Here is an 11,542-nt window from a genome sequence, read left to right as displayed (position 1 = left end):
GTTTAACGTAGGGTCCCCCTCACCCAAACCACTTTTTACAGATACATCCTCTTCCCCATGCCAACTGTCGGTCCCACAAGCTGAGGAAGATGACTTATGCACGTCCTCCGCCCAGCCATCATCATCGGAGAAGCCTTCTTCTCTGGCCAGGAAGCCACCGGCCCCACTCGAAATTCCGGCCACCGGAAAAACCTGTCTAAACGAACCTTCCGATGAAAACTCCTCACGGACATAAACCACATATCTCCTACCCTCTGCCACCAGCGTTACCGGAGCCATCACCGGAGCGATATCCGAGACCAGAACCTGAACCCTTGCAAACTCGTAGTCCAAACTATTCACCTCAACATTAAGTACCTCACCGAAACGGGATCCAATCGAACCGAACACCTTATCACACGACAAGTGTACCGGCGCTCCATTAATGCGAAGCCAAGCGCAGCGGCCCGGATAGGGCAGTTCCACCGACCACTTTGTGAACCCCTGAAACCATGACAGCCACCAATCACTCCTTTCCAATAAAGAATCTCTGAGAAAGCCCTTAATGGGAGAACTAATCAACACTTGATTTCCTCCCATCGAAGCAACATGGATACTTGGCATTCCAGCGATTATAAGTTGTTCCCGGATGTGCTGTACTGAAAGCTTTGGTAGAAGGAGTCCTACTACACTTTAAGCCAATTCATCCAGCCTTCCTGATGGTAAATCACAGGTCACCTCCGGCCTAACCTCGATAGAACAGTGCTGTCCAGGCTCTCTCCGCATCCCTGGACTCGAGGCCACAGTTTCAGCAAACGAAACACCTTCAACAACCCTTGGACCAGCCGTGGATGAGTGTTCCCTCACCGGACCAGCCATCACCTCCAGCGTTACTTCCACCAAATCCCTTTCAAACCTTGAGATGTTCACTTTCAGTTTGAGTGAACGAATTTAAACCTCCTCAAGCTTTGGAAGCAGATCCTCCACATCCCCCTCATTTGCAAAGCGGACAAAACCAAATCTCTTCCCTTCTTTATTACGCTTAGATGGGATGAAGACATCATTCACCTTCCCACAACAACCAAAAGCTTTCCACACCTCATGGTGCTTAGTATCGTCATGGATATTTGAGAAGTAGAAAGAGTTTGTATTCACCAACCTCGCACGTATGATATCCGGTAGAGGCTTCCGGTGCTCCCCCGGTTTATTACGTCTCCTGGTCATTGAGAAAACAACCACCAGAACAAGCAAAACTGGAGAAAAGGAAGCATGGTAGTGTACGACGGTACTGTGACAAATTCTACCCTTCAATCTAGAGAGAGGTCAGAGCTTCTCTCTCTAAAAGGATATTTACAAATTTTCATTCTAAAAGAATTTAAGATATACCAAAATTTTTGTCTTCCCTTAATTAATATCAAAACAATGTACCACAACCAAAGACAAATATAAGTACATAGAAGATTATTCTATCATACTGAACCGATCAAGCAAACTATATGACTAGACATTAGAAGTCCTGGAATTTTTTGAAACATCTATTAATATCTAAATGTCATGACTTCGAGTTCAGACTCGAAAGCAACAAGTTTTCCTTCACAAGGTGATGTTAGCCATGATAGACCAAATCATGCAATATTGTTTTACTGAAAATCATGAATGATGACAGCATTTAAATACCCATTAAATGTGTTGGAACAAGAAAGGTGCAATATTTGCTAGCTTCATAAAACAGCCCAACAATAAGGTCTCATCAAATCTTAAAAGTAGTGAATAATAGGTAGCATAAGCCCTCAACAACTTGTTTACCTGTGTCATAGGCTGATTAGAAGCTCTTCTATCTCCCTCATCCCGTCCTTCCACATAAGCTGCAGTGTGCAATGCAATCCATCGTTATTGTAAATCCGTTTTATTAAACATTAACCTGAACTTGAGCGAGACTTACCAACATTGACATCAAGTGGAGGCCTCTGATTCATATTCATCCAAGGAGAAGGAGGTCGCTGCGAAGAATTATAAGTACAGTATCAATGCACACGTTAAAAATAAGAACATGTTCTAAACAGAAGAGTGAAACAACTGTACAATAGCCAAAGCTTAAATCAATTGCACAAATTGAGAATATCAATTGAGAAACTAATACAATGGAAAACATGTTTGGATCGTCCCCCACAGAATCCCTCTATAAATAACACTTTCATTTCTCTCTCCAAATGATCTTCTCACTTTTCCCCCGTCTTTTTTCTCATGCCACCGTCATTTTTGTGATTCATACACAAGATGATCCAACCTCATGATAAACATATAACATGGCATATGAAAACATCTCAAAACATCAGACTGTAAAAAACAATGAACTTTACCATGAATGAAGCTTGTCTTCCAGCTTTGACATCAGCATTTCCACCAGTATCTATATGTAAAAAATATTTTACATATAGATAATATAAATGGCCACAATTTTCCAAATTGATTTTTTGTTTTGTTTTTGAAACAACCAATATTATTCACGTCAAATGAGTGCAAGGCGCACAAAAAACATTCGTAGACAAGCCAACAAACACAAGGTGCCGTATATAGGCGGAACACCAGAGAAAAACAAACACACATTCCAAAGGAACCCCATAAACAAGAGTCTAGCTAAAGCTAAAGCATGATGTCAAGGTATACATAAGACCCCTAACCAAAACAGTGCAACAAAAAGGTCAACACATGAATGCTCCCACATCATAGCCCACCAATAGCAAAACCAAATTGGAGTTTCAGCACCAGAGAAATCATCACAAATCCTAGAGGGAAAAGGCAGAACAGCTGCTATTCAAACACATCAATGGACTAAAAACAGCACAAACACAAGCTCAGTCCACCAGGCTTAAAAACCAAGCCAAGAAAGCAGGCCCCAAATATTGTCAGCACCCCCTGCAAAGAGAAAAAAAAACTCCCAACAGCAACAGAAAAAACACAGTTGCCTCCTTTCATAAAAAACAAAAAACCACAGTCCTACCTCTTCCTACCGGCGCATACACTCCTTCGAATTCCAGCACCATTTGTAAAACATACACTATTGTTTATTACTATATAATTTTGACCACAACTTAATAAACAATTGATACATAAAGAAGCAATATGCAATAGCCAGTCCACAACTTAATTTCGTACTACTATTTATTTCCTTTCTTTTGATCAATATTGTGTCCAAAATAAAATTAAGTCAGAGACTGTTTACAAAAAAAAACATGACATGTCCTGTTACAAAACAACAACTATAAGATTACACTGACCTAACACCAAACCACACTCTTAGAAGACTCATTCAAGCTTGGTGTACATTAAATGCTTCACAAGGCATTGAAAGGATTCCAACTCCAAAACCACCAATCAACAAAACCCAAATCACAACACTCATCAAAGAAGCTTATCATTCATGTGTCTGAAGCTGGATTAAAAAAATAGTTGTTAAAAAACCCAAAAATTTTAATCTTATAGATCTATATCCTAAAATTAAATATAGTTGTCACAAATCATCTTGAAGAATCAACATGGTGCAAAGATACTACATGAATGTCGTCATATCAAAATTATAGGCGACGTCAATGAGAAAAATGTCATCACATCTTCACATGTATACAAAAAATGAAATAAACCCAATTTAGTTACTTTATATTTTGAATCCTTTACCATCGTGTATCGATCAATTATGAACACAAACCTTTCAATAACTCAAACATTCAAAATTAGGGTTTGGGAAATCAAAATTGGGGATATTAAACATTTTTTCAACCCATTAACAAGCATCAGCAGCAGTAGATTCGAATTAGATAAACAATTGAACAAAATAGAACAAAGAAAAGAAAACCTGGAGAGTGGAGAGAAGAAGGAATGGAAATGGAGGCAGAATTTCAGAAGTTGAACGCAGCATGGAGAGGAGAACCACAGAAATCATTCAGATCAGTAGAAAGCTTAGGTGATAAGGAGTTTGAAAGTGGTCTTTGTTTTTTCATCGGTGATTGAGGCGGCCGAAAACGGCGTCGTCAGAAGGAGGAGAATGCGGCGAAGGTTTTTGAGAAGAAAGGATGACACGGTGGTGAGTTGGGTGTTCCATAGAGTGAGTTATGGAAGTTGTTTGACGGAGAGTAACAGTGCTGTTCGCCGGAGTGAATTAGATAATGTTGAAGGAGAGTGAGATCTGGATGTGTTGTAGTGAGTGTTGTGTTTGTGAGTGTTGAAGGAGAGTTCGCAAAAATAAATATTTTCTCTGTTTTATGTACTTTTTATTGGATAATAGCACTTCTGTAAAAAGCGCTAACAAACGTGTAGTTAAATAATAGCGTTACTCCAAAAATGCTATCTAAGGGTAGACAACTTATAGCACTTTCTCAAAAGCGCTAACAAAGCCTTTTTATGAGCCACCTGTATTAGCGTTCAACCAAAAGAGCTATAACAAGCCTGTCAATGGTGTTTTTGATAGCATTTATTAAAAAGCGCTATTAAAATTGCGCTATTAAAACTCAAAATTGTAGTAGTGATTCCCCTGAGGTTACCTATAGCCTAGGATTTAGGGGAACTCACTGAGACATTATGTCTCATCCCAATCCTTATTTGTTTCAGATAAACAGGTTGGATGGCAAGCTAGTAGACGAATGGATGTTTCAACAAGTGATCGTTCGTATCGCGGCAGGATGTTATGGACTTCAAGGGCGTAATTTTATTATACTTCAGAAAAGTTGAGTAGTATATCTTTGTACGAACGCATGTTGTAGTAAATAATATTCATTCAAAATTTTATTGTTGTATATTTTAATGTATCCAGTACTAAATTCAACACACGTGCTAGACTTTCTAGATACGTCTGGTATGGGTGTTACACTTTCATTAAATAACATCAATTTGTCGCACCTGCAACTCGTTTTATTTGACTCCTTGCTGACGCAGTTCCTTATTACGCCGCCATTATCAAGATTGGCGCTAAAGCTGGGAGAACTCGCTCTTTGGTTCCTTGGTTTTAGATTCTGGGGTTTTTCTTTTGTTAAAAAAGTTGTAGTTGTGCTTATTGTCAAGATAGGGTTTTACTAGAATATGATTGCTAAGTTATGCTAATGGTTATTATGAGTGGCTAATTTGGTCACTAGAGAATTTTTACCACGGATGGGAGGGAATTAGAGAGATTTTATGAGTTGTGTTCAGTTCAATGGTAAGAGGGCAATTTTTATGTCATTTAACAAGTGAGAGAAATGTGGTGTTCGAATCTCAACCATGTGTTGTGTTGTCTCTACTAACTTAGTTATGCTTGGGGAATTGATAAGAGGGAAATTAGTTCAATGTGTAAGATGCTTATTCTTTTTTACTCTAAAATAAATTTCATTTTTTCTAAATAAAAAACTTAAACTTCATTCATTTTAATGCTAAAATAGGAATAATACAATCCACATGATCATTCATTGGGGCTTTTTCAATACATAAAATTTGAGATTGGTATAAGTGATTAAAATAGCTAAATATACACCAACGATACATATAAAAAATTAATAAGTCAATTCTTAAGTCAATAGGGTGATAATAAACCAGAATTTTATTCTTAAGTTTAACAATCAAACTAAGTTCTTCTACCAATGGTCAAAGGTCATTTTTAAAACTAAAGGAGAAGTAGTAAGTAAATCCAGTTATGCAACAATCGAAGGATCAAAGTTGGCAGTGAAGTCTAAAGTTACTTCTCTTTGATAATTCTTCAGTTTCCCGATAATGGACTGCATTTTTGACATTGTAATGCACTTAGATATAAATAAAAAAGTTGTCATGTATGAAATGAAAATTGCTCTTTTCTTCCATTTTCATTTCTTCTATTTATTTGTGGATTTATGTTTAATTTTGCTACTATCTGATGTTCTAACTACTAACACTAGGAAAACCTATATGTTCTCTCAGGTTAATAAGATTCCAGAGACATTTAAGTCAGCAACGGATTACAAGAACTCTTTCATTCCTCTGTTGTTTGAGGAAACGCGCACTGATTTATCATCAAGCTTGTCTGGTGTGTCTCGAGCTCCCTTTTGTGAAATCAAGAAAGTTACAAACAGCAAGCAATTGCAACTTCCCAAAGCTCAAAAGCATTTCAAGCAGTTCCGCCATAACATACAGTAGAAGAGTACAATGTATAGTGTGGAAGATGGTGGAAATTATGAACCTGGAAGTGGAGATCTCATTGCTTTCACGAACATTAGACCCAAAAGCTTAGATGACTTGAACATCCCTACCATATTGGCTATGTTGATCAGCCAAAAAAAAGATTTTCAGATATCATCCAAATGCCTGAAGAAGGATACTGAACATGATTTGGGGAATAGAGAAGAGCCCAAACTGTATGCAGTTTACCTTATGAACTTGACAACAAATCTTCGTATTTCAAATGAGCTGAATTCACCCTCCGAGGGTGAACACCTCAACATAATAAAAACAGTGTTGGGACCGCATCTCATTGTAAGAATAACTTTTTTGATACGAATGAATTTCTCCTTCATTTCTTATGTAGCATACTATGGAACGCTAACATACACAATAAATCCAAGGTCGGCAATTACTGTGAAATACATGTGCATTGTGTCATGTAAAATGTTTTTGCATTGAATAATTAACCTGTTTAATTCTATCTTTGATTTCAGAGTGGAGAAAACTGTCAAAATTGCCTTTCGGAAGAAAATAGTGAATCTTTGCTCACCAAAGAAGACACCATCATTTGCTCTCAGAAACTGAATGAATCTCAGGAAGATGCTGTTTTGAGAAGTGCAAATATGATAAATTGTCATCATTCTAATGTCAAACTTATATGGGGACCTCCAGGGACAGGAAAAACAAAGACAGTTGCATGCTTGCTATTTTCTCTACTCAAGTTAAAAACTAGAACATTGACTTGTGCTCCTACTAATACTGCAGTTTTGCAACTGCAATTCGGTTGCATAGGTTAGTTATGGATTCACTTGAGCTTGAAACATATGGTCTAGGTGACATTGTGCTCTTTGGCAATAGTAAGAGAATGAAACTAAGTTCTCATCCAGGCCTTGTCGATATCTTTCTTGATAACCGTGTAGAGAATCTCAAGCGGTGCTTTGATCCAAATATTGGATGGGAGACTAACTTGCGATCCATGATACGGCTGCTCAAGTCCATGGAGAAATTTGCTTGCAAAAAAAAGCTTAGGGCAGTATTGGCATTTACATACAAGCAGAAATTTTGTGAACAAAGGGAGAAGCTCAAGTTGTTGATGCAAACCTTATACACCCACATGCCAAAGTCTTTCATTTCCCTTGAAACAGTGAAAAAAATGCTTCAAGCTCTTGATTTGCTAAGATCTCTTGGAATTTCTTTGTGGCAGGCCAAATTCAAGAAAAATCACTTTAGTGGTGAAGATGAAAGCTTTCCTGCATACATTCAAGCATTCTACGTCAGAAGAGATGAGTGCCTTAAAGTACTAAGTTCGCTTTCTGTACTGCATCAAGTTCTGTTAAACTAAACACAGAGGAGGTGAGCCCTATTCAATTTTTAGTAATCGATGAAGCCGCGCAGCTAAAAGAATGTGAATCAACAATTCCATTACAGCTGTCTGGTCTCCGCAATTGCATCCTGATCGGAGATGAGAGACAACTTCCTGCGTTGGTGAAAAGCAAGGTAGTTGATCATTGCATTTAATTGTTGATTTTTATCTGTAATTGAAGATTTTGTCTAATATGTTCAAAACTATTATATATTTGTAGATTGCAGATAAATGTGAATTTGGCCGAAGTATGTTTGAGAGGCTGGTAATTTTAGGATACAAGAGGCATATGCTAAATATTCAATATAGAATGCATCCATCCATTAGCCTATTCCCATGCAAAGAGTTCTATGATGAGAAGCTATCTGATGTTCCTGTCGTTAAGGAAGTAAACTATAACAAGCTTTTCCTTGTCGGAGATATGTATTCTTCTTATTCTTTTATTAACATAGCTAAGGGTAAAGAGAAACTTGGACATTGTGGACAAAGTCTGAAGAACATGGTTGAGGTAGCTGTTATTTCAGAGATGATTAAAAGCCTTAATAAAGGTCAATTCCTATTTCAAATCTTGTCTTGTATTTCGGTAAATAAGAAATCTTTAATCTCAGTATTAATTATGCATTTATAAGTGTAACGATGAAATTTTTTGTTCTGCCAGTGTTCATGAGGACAAAGAAGAAAGTAAGCATAGGAATTATATCTCCATATAATGCTCAAGTTAATGAAATCCAGGAGAAAGTTAAGCAATACACTTGGGATTCTAATTCTGACTTTTCTGTTAATGTTCGTTCTGTTGACGGTTTCCAAGGCAGTGAGGAAGATATTATAATACTATCTACTGTGAGATCAAATGGAAGTGGTAATGTTCGTTTTCTTTCAAATAGACAAAGAGCAAATGTGGCTATGACTAGGGCTAGGTATGTTAAATACAATTTTCGAGAATTTTTTTTTACTGCCCCTATGACCAAAAAAATTGATATGTATGCCCCTAGATGAAAACTATTGATACAAATACCCCTGTTCTTCATTTAAGTTGGCGAGCATAACCATTTTTTCAACATCTTGCAGGCTTTTTTCTGAACTTCTGTGCTGCTTTACATTTTAGTTGGCGAACATATTTTTTTTGGTTTTTTCTTCACGTTCTTTATTTTGAATGGCGAACTAGCCATTTTAGTTTTTTTTTTTGTGCTCTTTATTTAAAATGGCGAGCATGCCATATTGCAGCCATTGTTAAGATTCTGTGTAAAGTAATGAATGGGATTAATGGATGCTCATTGATTTGTACTTGTACATAGTGTTCTTATATACTCCCTCCGGTCACTATTATAAGCAAAAGTTGACTTTTTAGGTTCATTCAATAAATGATGTATGTGGACTATATATAGACTACATACATTATTTATTGAATAAATCTAAAAAGTGAACTTTTGCTTATAATAGTAACCGGGGTATAACTTCCAATACCAGTTGCACGTAACTAATTAAAAAACTAATTGAAAGAAGTTGCCTTCGTGATTCCCACAATATTACTGTCTTTATCTAATTGAAAGAGCATGCTCGCCATGTCAAAAGTAGAAAAAAACAAAAAATAAATAAAAAATGGCATGTTCGCCATGTCAAACAAAGAACAGGAAAAAAATATATAAAAAATGGCATGTTCAGAAAAAATGGATATGCTCGCCAAGTGAAATGGAGAATAGGGGCATTTGTATCAATAGTTTTCAACTAGGGGCAGACATATCAATTTTTTTGGTGATAGGGGCAGAAAAAAAAATTCTCACAATTTTCATTTTGCTATGCTGCATTGCTGCTCTTATCGAAAACTTACAAGTTCATTTTGCGCAGATATTGCCTTTGGATATTAGGAAATGCAGCTACTCTAATCAACAGTGATTCGGTTTGGAGAAATGTAGTTCTTGACGCTAAGAGAAGAGATTGTTTCCATAATGCTGTAGAGGACAAGAACTTGGCCCGGGTTAATGATGTCTTGTTCGAGATCAAACTACTTGAAGGATCTAAGTCTCCATTTATGAAGCTAAGTTTAGGTGAAAAATCAGAAGTAACAACTACTTCCTCCTCCAGGTTAGTGGAACCAATTTTATCTATAATATTAATAGCTATGTTTATTGTTCCAAATAGTAATGGGAAAAATCTAGTTTCAAGTGGGGCAATCTTGTTAGTCCTATTCATAGAATTTGGAGCTGAATTATATGTTCTTGTTGCGATCATATTTGTTGTTTAATATACTTATTATCTTGATGAATTGCTCTCATGCTAATATCAAACTTAAGTTTTTACAATAATGTCCACCCAGATGTTTAAAATATGTTAAATACTTCTATGCCTCGCAATTAAATAAGAACAATCATGAACTCCCTTGCATATATTGTTTAAAATAAATAAATTAGCCAAAATCAAATCTTATCACAATTTTAAACCAAGACACTACAATTTTAAATTACAAAATAAACAACAGACTCAATTTGCCGCACCTGAAACCTTTATGATCAGTCTCTGTGGACATTGTTGCCTGCTCCGCCACCATTGTCAAGATATTGGTGTGGTAGCTGGGAACGGTTGGGAGAACTCGTTCTTTTGTGCACGGCTTTTCTCTTATTGGTAAAGTTATGTTTATGGAGTATCACTAATCCGGTCTCTTGTAATTTTCTTTTGGCATCATCTATTGACTACAAATTCACCAATGAATAAATGGAAAATTCAGAGTTTGAACTTCTTGCCCCGCATACTAAAATTTCTATGCCAATTGAGTTGCTCACGAGAATCTTGTCTTTATATTAGATGTTTTTTGTGTTAAATTTCCTGTCTTTATATAGGATTTATGATCAAAGGTGTCTTACTCTTATGTTCGTTCATCCCTAGGATAAGTGCTAATATGAGGAATTATTGTGTTTTTGTTGCAAGGCCCAGGAAACCAAGGTGGTGAAGAATGATCAATGTTTTTTTTCTTTCTCTTGGAATACTGGATTATCTTGAAGACTGGACCTTCAAGAATTGTTTAGATAACTTAGTCCTGAAGATATGTACCTGCTGGCTTTATGTCCCATGGATGATTGAGCTATCCTCTTCTTTTTTTTTTTTTGTTTGGCACAAGATAACAAATTAACACACCTCAGTCCTCGTGCACTTGTCTTGGTCATCTATAGAGAGGAATACTTGTGATGATTAGCTTGCTTCTTTTGGAACCATCCTAATGTAACTCTTGGTGCAATTTAATTCCTCCTTCTATTGACTCAAATCTTTATTTTCACTGATTTAGATTGTCTTATTTTCATTTCATGCTATTTTTATCTGTAATTTTGTGTTTGATTTTTTTTTTTGAAGGATTGATTTTTTTTTATTTTGTGTTTGATAATTATGTCACCCATATTTTAATTTCTTTGTTTTTACTAATATAATTTTAGGATGGTGCAAATCATTGTTTGTTTGATGGAGTACCAGCATAGTTAGATGACAAAATTGATCATAATTATACTTTTACACTTTCGATTTTACTTAAAAAAAATAACCGCATCATTCATAACATTTGCTTAAATTATTGTTTTTAAACAATCTTGAATACTGTTAAAAGAAACTAATGTTGACTTTATATAAAATAATATTACTAGAATGTCAATGAACCTCTAATGGATAGGATACTATTACTATAGTGTCCGTCCCTATGCCCATATTTGTAAAAAAAATCCGTACCTGAACTCATATATTTATGGTCAACAACTTTACTGTCTGTCCTCATGCTCTACAAGAATAAGAAAACAACAAAAGACTTACCAATTAACAAATAATTTAGAGATGATTCAACAATTTTTATGTAAAAGCATGTGTATTCCTAGTTTTTTGAAAGGAAGGAGGAGGAGGAGGAGGAGGAGGAGGAGGAAAGATGCAGCGTTGTGAATTTATTAAAAATCATACCAATAAAAACTTGATGTGTGAAGCAAATTAATCAAGCAACTTAATAGTCTTTTTTCAAGGTGAATCAATGGTGATTCAATCTCAACCCTAGTGTTTGTTGCCAAGAGAGAT

At 36.1% G+C, this 11,542-nt stretch overlaps 1 protein-coding gene and 1 pseudogene across 1 annotated transcript; both read left to right on the top strand.

Moving 5' to 3' along the window:
• The first annotated feature begins 5,886 nt into the window (after window positions 1-5,886).
• Window positions 5,887-6,935, top strand: LOC146923617 (uncharacterized; annotated as a pseudogene).
• LOC146923616 (putative helicase MAGATAMA 3) lies at window positions 6,659-10,769 on the top strand. Its single transcript, XM_085708783.1, has 5 exons — window positions 6,659-7,635; window positions 7,722-8,049; window positions 8,160-8,418; window positions 9,347-9,583; window positions 10,424-10,769. Exons 2-5 carry the CDS (start codon window positions 7,752-7,754, stop codon window positions 10,443-10,445), a joined length of 816 nt encoding a protein of 271 aa, XP_085564909.1. The 5' UTR covers window positions 6,659-7,635; window positions 7,722-7,751; the 3' UTR covers window positions 10,446-10,769.
• The last annotated feature ends 773 nt before the right edge of the window (window positions 10,770-11,542 follow it).

The sequence above is a fragment of the Medicago sativa genome, chromosome 5 (genome assembly GCF_051527215.1).
Source record: "Medicago sativa cultivar Bolivia chromosome 5, Bolivia_mono, whole genome shotgun sequence".
Classification (NCBI taxonomy): Eukaryota; Viridiplantae; Streptophyta; class Magnoliopsida; order Fabales; family Fabaceae; genus Medicago; species Medicago sativa.
This window is presented reverse-complemented; position numbering and strand designations above follow the sequence as displayed.

Bases quoted from the DNA above. Each gene is read 5' to 3' on its own strand.
- LOC146923616 (XM_085708783.1), top strand. From the start codon at position 7,752: ATGTTTGAGAGGCTGGTAATTTTAGGATACAAGAGGCATATGCTAAAT. The intron at 8,050-8,159 runs GTCAATTCCTAT...TTGTTCTGCCAG, and splicing joins GATTAAAAGCCTTAATAAAG to TGTTCATGAGGACAAAGAAG. The intron at 9,584-10,423 runs GTTAGTGGAACC...TTTTGTTGCAAG, and splicing joins ACAACTACTTCCTCCTCCAG to GCCCAGGAAACCAAGGTGGT.